Source organism: Podarcis raffonei, chromosome 3 (assembly GCF_027172205.1).
Source record: "Podarcis raffonei isolate rPodRaf1 chromosome 3, rPodRaf1.pri, whole genome shotgun sequence".
Taxonomy (NCBI): Eukaryota; Metazoa; Chordata; class Lepidosauria; order Squamata; family Lacertidae; genus Podarcis; species Podarcis raffonei.
In genome coordinates, this window is record NC_070604.1 from 11,264,860 (window position 1) to 11,282,820 (window position 17,961).

General features: G+C 44.8%; 1 protein-coding gene across 3 annotated transcripts in view; it reads right to left on the minus strand.

Annotated features, from left to right (window-relative positions):
• Positions 1-3,780: 3,780 nt before the first annotated feature.
• Positions 3,781-17,961, minus strand: part of VPS36 (vacuolar protein sorting 36 homolog) — a 28,876-nt gene continuing 14,695 nt past the window's right edge. For 2 of the 3 annotated variants that reach the window (XM_053380545.1, XM_053380548.1), the window contains 6 exons: positions 15,609-15,743; positions 12,871-12,936; positions 10,487-10,551; positions 8,469-8,553; positions 5,100-5,176; positions 3,781-5,009 (listed from right to left, as the gene is read on the minus strand). In XM_053380545.1, coding sequence (XP_053236520.1) covers positions 4,916-5,009; positions 5,100-5,176; positions 8,469-8,553; positions 10,487-10,551; positions 12,871-12,936; positions 15,609-15,743 — 522 coding nt within the window. In that variant the 3' untranslated portion in view covers positions 3,781-4,915. The remainder of the gene's footprint in view (positions 5,010-5,099; positions 5,177-8,468; positions 8,554-10,486; positions 10,552-12,870; positions 12,937-15,608; positions 15,744-17,961) is intronic. The other variant, XM_053380546.1, reaches the window with a different exon arrangement.

A 17,961-nucleotide genomic window follows, 5' to 3' on the forward strand; every position in this document is an offset into this window, starting at 1 on the left:
TGCAATAGGTCTTACAGGAAAAAGCAAGGGGTGAGAAGGTGAAAAATGGCTTTGTCATGTATAATGAGATAAGAATCCAATGTCTTTGTTCAGACCAGGTCTCTCCATGGTTTTAAGTTTGGTAATGAGTTGCAATTCAGCAGCTTCTCTTTCCAGGACATTCTATACAAGATCTCAAAGTAGCTGTTTTACTACAAAGGAATTTCAGAAATAGACTGGAAAGAGAAGCTGCTGAATTGCAACTCATTACCAAACTTAAAACCATGGAGAGACCTGGTCTGAACAAAGACATTGGATTCTTATCTCCTTATACATGACAAAGCCATTTTTCACCTTCTCACCCCTTGCTTTTTCCTGTAAGACCTATTGCAGTCGTTCGTCAACAGGCTCATCACAGCTATCTGCCAATCACCCATTCCCACCACCCTTCTGAGTAATACCCCTCCCCACCCTCTCACTATATAGAGGGATCTGGCAACTTCTGTTTCAGTGTATCTGAAGAAGTGTGCATGCACTTAGTTGGTCTTTAAGGTGCTACTGGAAGGAATTTTTTTTTTTTTTGTTTTGACTATGGCAAACCAACACGGCTACCTTTCTGTAACTCGCCCCCTCGGTGAGGGGAAAGAGAGACGACAGAGAAATGCTCAGCATTGCCTCATCTGCAGAATTAATACAAGAAGCATTAGGGCTGTGGTGGCTGAAGTCATAGGAGCCTATTCCTAGGGCCAGATCATAGCTGTCAACGTGTCCCTTTTTTAAAAGGAACTTCCCTACTAGTAATACTACTACTACTACTACTACTAATAATAATAATAATTTATTATTTATACCCCACCCATCTGGCTGAGTTTCCCCATCCACTCTGGGCGGCTCCCAATCAAGTATTAAAAACAATACAGCGTTAAATATTAAAAACTTCCCTGAACAGGGGAATAGGGATCCCCGAATAGGATTCCTCGCAAGAAAAGGGGAAAGTGGACAGCTATGCAGAGGTCCCTTCGCCCCTCCCCAAAAAATGAGGGGTCGCCAAGGTAATGGGCATTGCCATACAGATGTGTGTGACATCTTCATCTCCTTTGGCGATCACCTCGTTCGTTGTCTTGCTTGAACATGGTCTTAACAGTGAGTCCGTAAACGACTGTGGAGGCCAATTCTGGATCCACACGTCCTTCCACAGTGAGGACATTGGTTTCCAGGCGGGAGTTGATCACAGTGAGGGTTTGCCACGTGTGCCTTCTTCTTAGCATGTTTTGTCCTGAGTTTGAGCATCTTCAAAGTCCACAACACCTTTGGTAATGGCTGTTCTCCATTTGGAGCGCTCGCAGGCCAGTGTTTCCCACTTGTCGGTGTTTATACTGCATTTTTAAAGAATTGCCTTTAGAGAGTCTTTGACCCTCTTTTGTTGACTACCAGCATTACGCTTTCCATTTTGAAGTTCGGAATAGAGTACAGTGGTACCTCGGGTTACATACACTTCAGGTTACATACGCTTCAGGTTACAGACTCCGCTAACCCAGAAATAGTGCTTCAGGTTAAGAACTTTGCTTCAGGATGAGAACAGAAATTGTGCTCCGGTGGCGTGGCAGCAGCAGGAGACCCCATTAGCTAAAGTGGTGCTTCAGGTTAAGAACAGTTTCAGGTTAAGTACAGACCTCTGGAACAAATTAAGTACTTAACCCGAGGTACCACTGTAGTTGCTGCAAAAGACAATAATCAGGCATCCGACCATGACCAGTCCAACAAAGTTGAAGTTGAAGAATCATTGCTTCAACACTGGTGATATTTGCTTTTTCCAGTACACTGGCATTAGTTTGTCTGTCTTCCCAAGTGATACGTAATTTTTTTCAGAGACACCGTTGCTGGAATCTTTCAAAGAGTTGGAGTTGATGTTTATAAGTGGCCCATGTTTCACAAGCATACAGTAAGGTTCACAGTAAAATAACTTTGTAAACAAGCATTTTGGTTTCTCTGCAAATGTCCCAGTCCTCAAACACTCTGCACTTAATTCAGGAGAAAGCTGCACTGTGAGAGCTCAGGCGATGCTGGATTTCGGCATCAATGTTGGCCCTTGGGGAAAGATAACTGCCCAGGTACGGGCAGTTATCCAATGTTACACCATTGAGTTGGATTTGTGGCGCTGCAGAGGGATTATTTTGTACTTGTTGGTGCAGCACTTTGGTTTTTTGGATGTCGAGTGATAGGCCAAGCTTTTCGTAAGCTTCTGCAAAGATATTTAAGATGGTTTGGAGGTCATCCTCTGTGTGTGCACACACTGCGTTGTCATCAGCATACTGAAGCTCTGTGATGGAAGTTAAGGTAACCTTACTTTTATCATGTGATCAGTTACGCAGGGCAGGGCTTACCTGGGCCACCCAATATTTTATTCAAGTTGGCACTCCTGGTTGGAGTTGGAGTCCAACACATATGGAGGGCACCAATTTGGGAAATAATGCACCACATGTCAAATTGTGTGAAGTACTGTTCCACTCACAGCTTGGTCATGTGAAGTGTGCTACATGTCTTGCCTCGCATAACCAAGACTTCCGTTTTCCTACTACTGAACTGGGGAGAGATTACCGTATCTGTCATAGACACACACACACCCCAACATGAATGCTAAAAGCTGTTGATTTATGTAGCGTCTGGAGTTCTTTTCAAAACCCCAACCAGCAGTTTCTTGAAGGAAACAGTGACAAAACACCCTATTTAAAAAGATGTAGTACCAATGCCTGTTACACAAAATAGTTTTTCCATACCAATTAGTCAAAAGCCCTTAATAGAAAGCTTTAACAATGGGGAAACAGTGGTGGGATCTACCTGTTGGTGATTCACAATATTATACGGCAAATATATTTCAGGACTAACTTCTAACAAATTGTTTTATCTGTCCATTTAACAATAATATAGTAAGATCAGTGGTCTGTCTGTGGATTTATGGCTGAAGAAAGGAGATGGCACATCCATCACATTAAAGTATTCATATTGTGTTTTTATTGCTTCTTTTATTACATTACAAATTGTATTCTATGGCATTCAATCCTATGCATGTTGATCTAATAATGAGGTTCACCGTATTCAACGAACCTTGCTCAGAGGAAATTGTGTATACATTAACAGCCAAAGACTGTTAACCAATTAATTTTTTTAAGTTAGTTGAACAAGTATGCCTGTATTAAGTGTGTATGTGATTAAAATAGTTTTGAAGAGGAAGAAGCATGGAACCTGTGTTTTTAAGTCGGTGAATGTTCCGATTCCTACTCTCGGGACACAGTACTGAGACTCTTAATTCCAGGAAAACCATGTGTTTTCTTGAAGACATCAGCACACGGTCTAGGCATTAGGTCAAGGTACAGGGGAAATGGAAAGCTGTCTGTGGACAAACGCCGGCTCCCTTGGCTTGAAAAGTTAGATGAGCGCCACACCCGTGTCGCCTTTGGCTGGACTTAACCGCCCAGGGGTCCTTTACCTTTTTCCTTTACAGGGGACATGATTCATAAGCCTACAACAGAGCTCTAAGGTACATGACGAAAGAGTAACTACGATGTCCCAACACTTGACACACACACCCCCCGCTTAACTTTTAAAGAGGGGTGGGATCAGTCATTTGTATGGTTCTTGTCCTGGATAAGAAGATGAAAGTGTGTGCTCTGTTCACACAAACAGCAGCGTGTCCTTAGTGATTGGGGCCAGAGTTCAACCCCCTGATTATTATTCTGCCTCTGGTTCAGCTGAGTTTTTCTGGGGATTCTTTCTTATGTTGATAAATGAATATAAGACAACTTTTTGGTTGATCAAAAGGTTTTTAATCAGCCAATCTAGCCAATTAATAAACTAAATATTGCAGCTGTACTTAAAATATCTATTCATATCAGACATTATAATGACACATCTTCCAGAACACAAAGCAAACACACAACTCCAATAGGATTACTGGTATTTGGTAAAACATAATAATGGTGTAAGAACACATCACATATGACGCTAAGGAATTCTCCCTATTAAAATGGGTTTGGCTTTCATAGACACCGACGCAGTGATAACTTCCACCCTGATAGAGAATTGGTGCTCAAATGAATGACTGTTTTTTAAAGAAAGAGTATTTTAAAAAGGCAGCTGGCAGAATAGCTGGCAGAATTCCTCATAGCTAGGCAAAAGAAGACAAAAATAGCAATATCATGGAGTTGAGAATCAAAGAATGAAAGGAAGGAAATCTGAGTTCACAATGCTTATTGTCTTAACATTCAGCACAAAGCAACATGCTGGTGTCTATGTTTTTTATAATACAGATTAATCCTTCCTCTGAAAAAAGTTTATAGGCAAACATACCCAGGAAGATTTCCCCCCTGAAATGTAGGCACTTTCAAACTGAATTATTCAGTAGTAACTGGAAAGGGCAAACACGCTCTGAATCGTGTTTCGTTCACACCAGTGATCTTCTTCTAACACTACCGAAAACATAATTGCTTTGGAGTTGTAGATACAAAGTCCATAGTCAAAATGGAATAGGGGAAAATGTACTAAGCAAACAGCACGTTTTGTGCTCTGTCTACTCTTGCAAGTAGGTCACAATAACATCCCCACCTTTCCTGAATCACTTAACTGCCTTCCTCTGTAATTTAACAGCACAATATTTCTAGTGTATCAAATCTGTCCTCTTAAGAAAAAAGTTTCAAATTAGTCCTCTGCATTAATTATCCCACACGACCTGCACACAGTTGTAACATAACATAATTTATGCACACTTTTATGTTCCCCTTTCTTCCTCTTTCCACATAGGGCCCACCGCCACCTCAGGAAATGTTTGTGCACCATCACAAGGTCAGCTGGGCACAAGGTAGATCATTTGGCTTCTTTTGGTCCAGCCTACATGTAGCAAGCATATTTGAACGGAGGGGAAGAGAGAGCTAACCTATCATTAACTCTGTGTGAGAAATAAATTTGGGTAGAATCTCAAGCCTTCTACAGAATCATCTCTGCAAAGCTGCCCCATCTTTTCAGCTAGAAGCAGCCTAGAAAAAGAAAAAGAAGTACTTGTGTTATTTTTAATAGATGTCTTGAGCTATTAAAAATGAAGGAAAATTTGTTGTTTATTAGTTTACCTTTCTTTAGCTAAAAGTACAGACATTCCCACGAGCTTTGCAAACTCTTCTGCTGTAAGAGATCCCTTTTCAGAGACCTAAAGGACAAAAATTGTAAAATAAAAGCTTTGCATGGGTAATTCCACAGTGACCAACATACTATTTGTAAACTTATTTACATAACATTTTGTGTTAATTTAATGTTCATTGAAGTTCAAATACTATTAGCTATTTATGTGTTAATTGGATTGATCTTCCCTACAAAAATAACCAAGAAGTAGACATACCGTATTTTTCGCCCTATAGGACGCACCGGCCCATAGTACGCACCTAGTTTTTTTGGGGGGGGAAATAAAGAAAAAAAATTATTTCCCCCCCCCCAGCCGCGGCTTCAGCGCACCCCACGCTCCGGGCAGCAGGCTGCGGATATCTGCCTGAAGCGCGGGGCGCTCTGCTTCAGCACGCCCCCCGCTCCCGGCAGCAGGCTGCTATCTGCAGCCTAGGGAGCCATGCGGGAACTCCCGCAGGGCTCCCCACGCTGCGGATGTCTGCCCAAAGCGTGGGGCGCTCTGCTTTAGCTCGCCCCGCAATCCGGGCAGCAGGTGCTATCCGCAGCCTAGGGAGCCCTGCAGGAACTCCCGCAGGCTCCCCAGGCTTGCTGATAGCTTCCTGAAGCCTGGAGAGCGAGCGGGGTCGGTGCGTACTGACCCCTCTCACTCTCCAAGCTTCAGCGAAAACCTGCATTCGCCCCATAGGACGCACACAGATTTCCCCTTCATTTTTGGAGGGGGAAAAGTGCGTCCTATAGGGCGAAAAATATGGTAGCTTAAATGCTTTCTTTTCATCGTGTTTCAAAAGATGTGACTGACACAATAGTTTTGCAACCTCACAAATTTATCCTTAACTTAAGACAATTATACATACACATGCACACACACTTCAACAGGTAGAGAGGTCTGTACATGGCATATAATCTGTAATATGTAAGAGTCGTGATGGTCTCTCTCTCTCTCTCTCCCCCCCTTTTAAAATAAGTGTAAACTGTGCATCCATGGTATTGTGATCCAGTACAACTGTGGTTCCAATTATACACTGTCCCAAAGACAGATACAGATCTCACACGTTATAAGGAACACTGTGCCTGGTTTTGCACATTTAGTATCTGCTAAATGACAAAGGGATGGAGAGTGCTGGATTTTGATTAAGGAGCCCTGGATTCAAATCCTTGTTTGGCTATGATGATCTCTTCGTGGCCCTGAGAAAGTCACCATCTCTCACCTTAACCCACTTCTCGGGTTTGTGGCAAGATGAAAGGTAGCATAACCTCATATACAACGAGCCATAGCTCTTTACAGAAAATGTGATGGAACAATTCGTCTTCACAACTTGTGAAGCAGCAGTCATTTTTTTCAGTTCCGCCCCTCCACTCCAGTAACAGGAAGTCCTTTGAAGCAGGCATGCGTCCCTAACCTGCAGGTCAAATACCAGGTCTTTCCTGCTTAGCAAACATTTAGTTAGGATTTAAGAAACTTCGGGTAAAAACCTGCACTGGAAATCTTCTGCTGAAAGTTCGTAGAATTCAGCAGAAGCCCTACTCCCGGTATGCCCCACGGAGAGCCTCAAGGTCCATAAATAGCAACACCCTAGTGGTCCTGGGCCCTAAGGAAGTTAGATTAGCCTCAACCAGAGCCAGGGCCTTTTCAACACTGGCTCTGGCCTGGTGGAACGCTCTGCCTCATGAGACCAGGGCCCTGCAGGATCTGATTTCTTTCCGCAGGGCCTGTAAGACAGAGTTGTTCCGCCTGGCCTTTGGCTTGGAGCCAATTTGATTCCCTCCCTCTCTTTTTTCTTTTTCCTTTCTCCTCCTGTGATGAGGTTGCATTTTAATATTTCAATATTTTAATTGTTGTATTTTAATCTTGTTTATAAGTTGTATTCATTCAACTTCTTTTTATTATTGCTTGTTAGCCACCCTGAGCCCAGCCTTGGCTGGGGAGGGCGGGGTATAAATAAAAAATATTATTATTATTATTATTACGCCACTGGAGGAAGGTAAGATAGCCTGCTCCTGCGACAGATATCCCAGCAGAACTTTTTCAGCATGCTTGCAGAGCCATTCCACCAGCAAAGATGCACAAGCAGTCGTGGCTGCAGGGTGAGAACACATGTACCGTATCCTATACTCTTTATATGCACAGGCACACTTGTTTTGACACCAGAATCACAGAACTGGCAAGGGTATTGGGAGGCCATTCTGTCCAACCCCTGCTCAACGTAGGGGTTGACATAAAAGGGAGGTGCTGGGGTTTTGCAGCCTCTTGCCCCTTTTGGCAGCTGTCTGGCTGGGAAAGGGAGCAGACATGGAGTTTGGTGGGACAGGATCAACACAGTTTAGTAGGGTAGGAGAGCTGGGGGGCGGGGCGGAATCACATCTGGCAAACAATGTGCCTCTTTGGTTTCATATAGTACATGGGGAGACGAGTCATGGGGACACAAATATTCACAGCCCTCTAGCAGCTATGGTGGCTCATTAACCAGCAGTAATGTATCTAGCAGAGACATCACCTTGCCGACAAAGGTCCGTATAGTCAAAGCCATGGTTTTCCCAGTAGTGATGTATGGAAGTGAGAGCTGGACCATAAAGAAGGCTGACTGCCGAAGAATTGATGCTTTTGAATTATGGTGCTGGAGGAGACTCTTGAGAGTCCCATGGGCTGCAAGAAGATCAAACCTCTCCACTCTGAAGGAAATCAGCCCTGAGTGCTCACTGGAAGGACAGATCCTGAAGCTGAGGCTCCAATACTTTGGCCACCTCATGAGAAGAGAAGACTCCCTGGAAAAGACCCTGATGTTGGGAGAAATGGAGGGCACAAGGAGAAGGGGAGGACAGAGGACGAGATGGCTGGACAGCGTTCTTGAAGCTACCAGCATGAGTTTGACCAAACTGCGGGAGGCAGTGGAAGACAGGAGTGCCTGGCGTGCTCTGGTCCATGGGGTCACGAAGAGTCGGACACAACTAAACGACTAAACAACAACAAATGTATCTAGCAAATGTATCTGGAAGTGTACACTTGATTCTGACCAAACTAAGCCTCCTGGAGCAAAATATACATCAGGAACAAGGGACAAATACTGCAGAAAACTACCCATCTTTTGCAAAGAGTCAGGCAATGGGAATACAGAGGCAAGAGATCTGTCTTGACTGTATCCAGCTATGCTGAGCTTGAAGCAGTTGGGTGTCTATTCTTCTGACATGTAAAAACGTGTGGGTCTCTGTGCATGTGTGATTTACAAAAGGAAACAGGACATAGATTTGAAGCTTGGCGACAACAACAGAAAGCATCACTTTTTCTTTAACAGATTGCTTGAGAAAATAAAGTGTTTACATACTGTCTCTAAGGCAGAAGCCACCATCTCCTCTTCATTGTGGGACTGCAGCTCAATCACCATAACGCCGCTGTCAAATATACGCAGCCTAAACTCGAGACGAGAAAAAACACAAACCTTAACTAGAAGCCTGTAGCCAAAGAATTGGTTGATTAGCTCAAATTGATAAGTAAAATTTAGTCCCATTTATGGCTCTCCCCAGTGCTTTATGGGCCCTTCTTGTCCCTTAGCATTTCCAGGTCACAAGGAGGTTAAGAAAGAAGAATTCTCAACGGGCAGGTTTCTCCACAATCTTGCCAACTTCCTTTCTTTCAAAAGGCGCATAGTCTCAATTCTGTTTTTTCCTTTTCTTCTTCATATCTCCATCCTGCTTTTCATTGTCCTACTTCCTTTCACCATCCTGTGGCTTAAGGAGGCCTCCTAAGACTCCTTGCCCCATCTGTCCCCATAGCACAAAGAGCCGTGAGGACTTTCATTCCAGATCCCCCACACCTAAAACTACAATACATTTAAAGCACATTGCTCCCCCCCAAAGAATGCTGGGAGGTGTAAACTGTGATCTTCGGATGAAGGGCAGTAAAGAAATTTAATAAACCACCACCACCGTAGTTCACCGCTCACATTCCTCCAATTCCCAGCACCCTTAAAAATTACAGATTCTTTGGGGAAGTAATGTGCTTTAAATGTACAGTGTGCATGAGACCCACTCCCTTCCTCAGGATACTGTTTAAAAGATATAAGAGCAAGGTAGTAAAAAACTGATACTCTAGCCTGGTGTGGTTTCTGCAATCCTGAGTATGCAAGGAAGCAGCGCTGTCAACTATTTCCTTTGAATCAGGTCCCCATTCACTGCTGAATAGGGCCTTCTCGGTAGTGGCACCCGCGCTGTGGAACGCCCTTCCATCAGATGTCAAGGAAATAAACAACTATCTGACCTTTAGAAGACATCTGAAGGCAGCCCTGTTTAGGGAAGCTTTTAATGTTTGATGTTTCATCGTGGTTTTTACTACAGTGGTACCTTGGGACGCGGGTGGCGCTGTGGGTAAAACCTCAGCTCCTAGGACTTGCCGATCGCATGGTCGGCGGTTCGAATCCCCGCGGCGGGGTGCGCTCCCATTGCTCGGTCCCAGCGCCTGCCAACCTAGCAGTTCGAAAGCACCCCCGGGTGCAAGTAGATAAATAGGGACCGCTTACTAGCGGGAAGGTAAACGGCGTTTCCGTGTGCGGCTCTGCCTCGCCAGGGTAGCTTTGTCACGCTGGCCACGTGACCCGGAAGTGTCTGCGGACAGCGCTGGCTCCCGGCCTATAGAGTGAGATGAGTGCACAACCCTAGAGTCTGTCAAGACTGGCCCGTACGGGCAGGGGTACCTTTACCTTTTACCTTGGTTTACAACCATAATCTGTTCCAGAAGTCTGTTTGTAAACCAAAACAGGTGGTAACGCAAGGCGCGCTTTCACCAATGGGGCCTCCCAAAAAAATTTGTTCGTCATCCCCCCCCCCCAAAGGGTTGTAATCCAAAAAAAGGTTGCAAACTGGGACACACACTTCTGGGTTTGACGTAATCCAAAATGTATGCAAACCAAGACGTATGCAAACCAAGGTACCACTGTATTTTGCTGGGAGCCACTCAGAGTGATTGGGGAAACCTAGTCAGATGGGCAGGGTATAAATAATCTATTATTATCATTATCATCATCATCACCATCATCAGGTGGCAAGAAGACTTAACACCATGACCTTCAGAAATGTAGATATGCGCCCATACTACTTGACAACTACAGCTCACATAAACCTGCTGGGTTTTTCAAAAAATCAGTTGGTAAGGACGAGGCAAACTTCAAACCCTAAGAGGGCATTTGAAAGAAGACAGCATAACTGCAGCCATGTGCCTGGTTGCTTCGTGCTACTTCTTGATTCTAAAGTCTGCATATTGGAAGGAGGATGGGGGAATAAGCCCCATCATACCATTTCTGGGGGACAGGGAAAAGATGAGTTAGAATTAAATTCTAAAGATTCTCACCTGAGAGGTAATTTTAGTGCTTCCAACATCTTACACGCATTTACTAGATCTTCAGGCGAGAGCAGCTAAGGGGGTGAGAACTCAGTTACGTTAATCACATTGCAAGCATGTCTTATTCTCACAGTTGCCTCCTAGAACACTTTTTTTTTTTTGCATTGTGGTGTGAATACAGAAGCAGTAAAATACATCAGTGTCAATTCAAATATGAATAGTGCTTACATGTATTAACAATCCCTACTCCTCCTTTAAACAAGAATAGGTAAATCCTAAGAAATAATGAAGGTAACCACACGTGTAGGAGTGGTTCATACGTTACTCATGTGGATATTTACACCTGAAAATACAGTCATAGGAATTGTCTCCGAGTCAAACTACACATTAGGAAAGGAGTATAGTAGTCTCATAGGACAAAGGCCCCATATAATTTGAAACACACTGTCAGAGGCTCAGGAGCAGAAGAGCAGGGGAGAGAGCAAATAGAGAGCGGAGGAGAGGAATCAGAGGGGAGCGTAGGGGAATATGACAGTGGCCCGAGAGATTCCATGAGCTTCTCCAGCGAATCAGAAGATTCCCAGGAGGGGGCGCCTATGGTAAGGGCGAGGGGAGTCCCAGGGGGGACGTTCCATAAACAAGGGACCAGAGGGGAGTCCCAAAGGAGTAGCGGAGGATCAGGACCAGTTCCCCCACCAGAGCACAGTGGGGGGGAAGAGTCACATGAGTCAGGACCAGCTTCTCCTCCAGCGGGGAGAGAAGATGAGTCAGGGGTAACCACGCCCCCATCGGGGAGTGGGGAAACGGAGGGAAGGCCAGGTTCAGCTAGCCTCCCCGAAAGAGGGAGCAGTGACACCAGTGTAACGGTCAGAAGGAAAGTGGGAGGCTGCGCGCGCGCGCCAAGTTCAAATGTGGAGGAGCAGAAATGTGGACAGCAGAAAACCCGGATTGGGAGCCAGGTCCAAAAGCCCGAAGGAGGGAGGGGGAAGAGTCAGGGGACTCAGTGTCAGAGGAGTCTAGGAAGGCTGAGACTCCGACTAGCAGGAGGGCCCAGAGAAGGAAGGAACAGAGGAAGAGGTGGAGTAAGGCTAGAATCTTAAGCTGGTGTCAGGGGGGAGGAGATTCAGATGGGACTTCTACGGTCTGAGGCATAGACGTAGCGTTGCGCGCTGCGCGTCTGGAAATGAAACTGAACTTCAATAAAGACTTTTTTACTTGAGGAAGAAGCAGCGTTGGTCTTGTGTGAGCTGGGACCTTGGGCAGCGCTGACACACACATTTATTTGGTTTCAATGTTTTGCTGGCATTCTGTTACATGACAAATACCAGTGACCTCATAGCACACACCAAGCATGGGAAACCTGTGACCCTCCAAACGCTGCTCAACTACAACTCCCATTGCTCCTAGTAAACATGGCCAACAGATAGGGATGATGGGAATTGTAGTCCAACAGCAACTGAAGGGCCACATGTTCCTCACTACTGGCCTAAACAGTCACCAGTCTGTTGAGCTCAAATCAAAGAAACCCAAGTTTTACTGCAGTGATGGCAGAACACACCGAATGCTATTTAGCTTATGTTTCAAGCCAAGTTGCGTATTATGTGCTAGTCTTGTAGGTCTCGTAATCTGAAATGCATAATAGTTGGAATAGACTGCTCTCGCTCTCTGTGGACTTATCTGGCTGCTCTGCAATGCAAGACATCTGTGCAATTCAGAAAGTATTCCTTTTGGCACTTTCATGCTAGTCAGTCTGCAAGAAATAAAGCTGACAGTACTTCTGGCTCTCATGCAACAGGCTTCAGCTATGCGAATAGCAAAACTTTTAAATCTTCTCTTCCCAATCTGTTTTGCTCACTCGCTCCGCATATTTTTAAAAATTTATTGACATCCATCTCCGTGCCCTCAGAACGTAACTGCGCTTCAGGTATTTTACAAGCCTTCATTTTATTTCAAAAATACTAAAAACTGTCCAGTGCTTCACCATGGAATCTTGGGAACTCAATGCAAGGTCCAGTCGACCTCCAGATGTTGCTGGAACTCCCATAATCCCTGATCATTAGCCATCCTGGCTAGAGGTGATGGGAGCTGGAGTCCAAGAACATCTGGAAGGTCAAAAGTACGCCCGCCCACGCCTTAATGCCTTCAAGACATCCCCACTTCATTGTTCTGTAGCACATTATTGGATGGAATTTACTCTGGAAAATGATCCTGTCTTGTTAGCACTATTTTTATAATGTTCTTTTAAAGAAAAGGGGAACAGCAAGACACCAAAGGGAAGAAATATTTCCCCATCTCCTACAGAAACAACATTATTTCAGTTTTGGCTACTTGGAGAAGCATTAAGTTGATCAAGCCAACTTTTGAGGAAATGCAGCAAGGTCATTGTTCCTCACCTCCAAGCCTCGAGCACGATTCACCAAGCAATAAACCTCTGTGAGTGACATTATTCCTCCCCGCTCCTGTGGACACAATATCAGTTGGTAAGAGAGAACCAATTTAGAACATCCGGCCTGCTGTCTCTAAGAAAATATGACTGGCTAGTTGACAACATCAACATGCCCAAGCAGAAAACATACAGTGGTACCTCGGGTTACATACGCTTCAGGTCACATTTTAGTGTATTTTTGGTCTCTGTGGAAGCCGCCCAGAGTGGCTGGGAAAACCCAGCCAGATGGGCGGGGTACAAATAATAAATTATTATTATTATTATTATTATTATTATTATTATTATTATTATTATTACATACGCTTCAGGTTAAAGACTACGCTAACCCAGAAATAGTGCTTCAGGTTAAGAACTTTGCTTCAGGATAAGAACAGAAATTGTGCTCTGGAAGCGTGGCGGCAGCAGGAGGCCCCATTAGCTAAAGTGGTGCTTCAGGTTAAGAACAGTTTCAGGTTAAGTACGGACCTCCGGAACGAATTAAGTACTTAACCCGAGGTACCACTGTATCTGGAAATGCAAATGGCACAGAAGCTGCAGTAAACATAGTCCTGGAAATTTGTCAGTAGTTTCTAAAAGGTCATCTTCTTTTTCTATTTGACACTGCTCCAGTGATTCAAGGGTCTGCTTCGTATCTTACTTTCAAACAATAGTTAAGCCAATGTGCATGGAGTGAAAAATCACAGATGCTTTATTCCTTCTTGCTGCTGCTGTGCCGCTAAGCATCACATCCAAACCCAGATTTGTGGTTAGCTTTGCCTAAACAAATGATGGATGTTAAGTCAAGAATCTTGCTTACAACTTGTGGTTTGTTTGGAGAAAGCCAAGCTAGGAGCCCGGGTTTGGACAAAACCAAATCATGGCTTAGTTCCCAGCAGCATGGTAGAAGGAGGGGAGGAGTGAAGTTCCTGTGATTTTTCACCCTGTGCAACAGCACGCTGCCTTTTCCCCTTTCAGCCATAGTTAAGATTACCATGATTTAAGGCGATGTACAAACACTGCCAGTGTGGATCTCCTGTGTACTTGGCAGTGGTAACAAAGGCAAATAATGTAGCTTCTGAGCAATTTCCCAGTTCTCCTTCAATATCCATTATACATCTTTATCACTGGATTGAAAAATTATACTGTGGCACCTATTGTTTAAATCTGCTCACAAAGGAGTATCACCACTGAAGAAAGTCCACATTTTAAAGAAGCATACAGTGGTGCCTCGCAAGACGAACGCCTCGCAAAACGAAAAACTCGCAAGACGAAAGAGTTTTCCGTTTTGGAGGTGCTTCGCAAAACGAATTTCCCTATGGGCTTGCTTCGCAAGAAGAAAGCCCATAGGGAAATCTCCGCCGGCCTTCAGAAGAGGTCCTGGACCTCTTCTGAAGGCCGGCGGGGGGCAAAAGTCTTTGCTCCCCCCCCGCCTGCCTTCCTGGGATAGCGGAGAAGCGCAGCGCGTTTCTCCGCTATCCCGACGGCTTTTGAAGGCAGGCGGGGGGGAGCAAAGACTTTGGCCCACCGCCGGCCTTCAGAAGAGGTCCTGGACCTCTTCTGAAGGCCGGCGGGGGGCAAAAGTCTTTGCTCCCCCCGCCTGCATTCCCGGGAAAGCGGAGACTTCTCCGCTGTCCCGGGCGATCTGAAAATGCTGGCGGGCGGCAGCAAATGCTTCGCTGCCGCCCGCCAGCATTTTAAAAGCCCCCGGGACAGCGGAGAAGTCTCCGCTGTCCTGGGGGCTTTTAAAATGCTGGCAGTCGGGAGGAAAGCCCTCCTGTCCCCGGAGCTTGCGGGGTGGGAGGTGGGGAGAAGGGCTTTTCTTCCCACCGCCAGCCTTCAGAACAGCCTTCTGAAGGCTGGCGGTGGGAAGAAAAGCCCTTGTCCCCCCCCCCCCAGCCTTCAGAAGAGGTTGGGGGACAGACTGTCCCCGGACCTGGTCTGAAGGCGGTTTCCATAGGAACACAATGATTGATTTTCAATGCATTCCTATGGGAAACGGTGCTTCGCAAGAGGAAAAACTCGCAAGAAGAAAAAACTTGCGGAATGAATTAATTTCGTCTTGCGAGGCACCACTGTATTAGCAATAGTTCTGATCCAACAGAGCATGTACAGAGACGCCAGGGCTACATGTGCTCAGCCCCTACTGTTAAAAACCTAAACTCCTGTTGATCACCATATGGTGAGGAAATGGGACTGTTTCCATCCCTCATTCCTCCTCTCAAAACAGCTGATGAGGTGGATTTTTATTTTTAAAAATAAGGCTGTGCATGCACAATCATGTTAGATGAGGCTGAGAAATTGCACGCACAGCACAGCACAGCACATAAATGTCTGCTTCTATGCATTGTCAGCCTCTGTTGCCTGTGGCTCTTACTGCTAAAAAAAGTTGTGGAAATTTCATTGTGAAATGCAAGATCTGCTAGTTTGGAATGCTAACTAAAAGAAATGCCAACTTTGTTTTGTGTTGTTTTTTAAAACTGGATGTGCGTGTGAGTTGCCTACTAGAGTGCCCTTCTAACACAGTCCTTTTAATTCCCCAAAGATTTAAAATGTGCCCCTGATTAATCTACTAACTGGACATAATTTTGATCAAGTGTGTTATGGCTACAATCCTATGCCTACATACTTAGTCCAAAGTAAATATGCACAGAAATATAAAATATGCATTGTAAATATGAAATAAATTAAGATTCTCAAGTGCCTTACCTCTAAAGGTGCCTGTAAAATGCCAGCTAATTGCTTTGCCAGTTGCATATGGAAATGTGTTCCGGATCCATGTGTTTCCCTGGTGACTGGATTAGCTATGCCCATGCTCAACAGGTATGATTTAAACCTGATTGTCTGCGGAAAAAGGAGAGAGCGGGAGGAAGAACAATGCGGATTAAGATGCCATATTCTTTGGAAGTGATTGAAGGGAAAGTGAAATTACTGAAAACCACATACAGCATACTATTAGAATGGGAGATGAAAGATGAAGAGGTAAAATCAGTCATGATTAAATGGGCACAAGATGTAGGGCACAACATCATGATGGAAGGTTGGGAAAAATTATGGAAAACTGATTTAAAATTTACAGACTGTTCCCTGTTGAAGTAGAAATATATGACGTTGATGTACAGATGGTATATGACACCAGTGCAGTTAGGGGAAATGTACAAAACTAGTTCAAATATATGTTGGAAGTGTAAGGAAAAGGAGGGAACATTTTATCATATGTGGTGGGATTGTAAGGTAATTAAAAATTTTGGGGAAATAATATACAATGAATTGAAGAAAATGTTCCATCTAACATTTGTTAAAAAACCTGAAGCATTTTTGTTAGGGATCGTAGGGAAAGACCTGCCAAAAAAGCTGAAAAACATCTTCATGTATGCGACAACGGCCGCGAGAGTTCTGGTAGCACAAGGATGGAAGACTGAAGAAACCCCAACTAAAGAATCATGGCAAGAAAAATTGATGGACTATACAGAACTGGCAAAATTGACACATAAGCTACGGGACAAGGATAATTGTGACTTCAAAGATGAATGGGAACCCTTTACAAAGTATTTGAAGACGCAACAAAACGGGGGGGGGGGGATTAAGGATGACATGTTTTTGGATAATATATTTTGTTTAAATTTTCAATAAAACTTATACCCAAAAAAAAGATGCCATATTCTTAACAAACAGATGCATCCCAGATAGAAGAACGAACATAGGAAGCGCCTGCTGGTCCAGGCCAGTGCCCCATCCAGCCCAGCGTCCTGTTCTTGTAGGGTCGAATTCAGCCTAGCGCTACGGCAAACATTCCATCAGAGCAAGGATTCCTCCTTGCACAATGAAAGTTTAACCCCCTCTCCGCGTACCGCATGCACTCTAAATCTGTTCTGGGGGTTCTCTCAACCCTCTGGAGCCGATCTGGGATGTGCAAGGCTCACAGAAGGGGAAGGGAGGAGTCCTGTTGCTTAAGCAGAGATGCCTATGGAAAGCAGGTCCAGCAGCAACCCTCGTCTCCTGCGGTTTCCAGCAACTGGTATTAAGAAGCACACAGAACACAGCCAACAGCCTCATCCTCCACATTTGTCTAATCCTCTTTTAAAGCCATCCAAGTTGGTGGCCAGCCACCACTTCCTCCTGTGGGCAGTTTGCCCAACCTGAATCTTTCAACATTCAGCTTCACCAGATGTTCCTAAGTTCCAGTGTTATGGTGGGGGAACTTATCTTCATCCGCTTTCTCTGTATCATGCATCATGCGATGCAGTTCAGTCCTGTTGCTTCTTACTTGCCTTTTCTCTAAACTAACATAACAACAACACCACCAAATGTTGCATCCTTTCCCCGTATGGGAATTGTTTCGTTCCCTAGGACGGAAGTTCTAGAAGTACTATTGTTGTTGTTGTTTAGTCGTGTCCGACTCTTCGTGACCCCATGGAGCAGAGCACGCCAGGCACTTCTGTCTTCCACTGCTTCCCGCAGTTTGGTCAAACTCATGCTGGTAGCTTCAAGAATGCTGTCCAGCCATCTCGTCCTCTGTCGTCCCCTTCTCCTTGTGCCCTCCATCTTTCCCAACATCAGGGTCTTTTCCAGGGAGTCTTCTCTTCTCATGAGGTGGCCAAAGTACTGGAGCCTCAGCTTCAGGATCTGTCCTTCCAGTGAGCACTCAGGGCTGATTTCCTTCAGAATGAAGAGGTTTGATCTTCTTGCAGTCCATGGGACTCTCAAGAGTCTCCTCCAGACCATAATTCAAAAGCATCAATTCTTCAGCTATCGGCCTTCTTTATGGTCCAGCTCTCACTTCCATACATCACTACTGGGAAAACCATAGCTTTAACTATACGGACCTTTGTTGGCAAGGTGATGTCTCTGCTTTTTAAGATGCTGTCTAGGTTTCTCATTGCTTTTCTCCCAAGAAGCAGGCGTCTTTTAATTTCGCGGCTGCTGTCACCATCTGCAGTGATCATGGAGCCCAAGAAAGTAAAATCTCTCACTGCCTCCATTTCTTCCCCTTCTATTTGCCAGGAGGCAAAGGAGGTTTTTTTTGATGTTGAGCTTCAGAAGTACTAGGAAGTTCCTAATG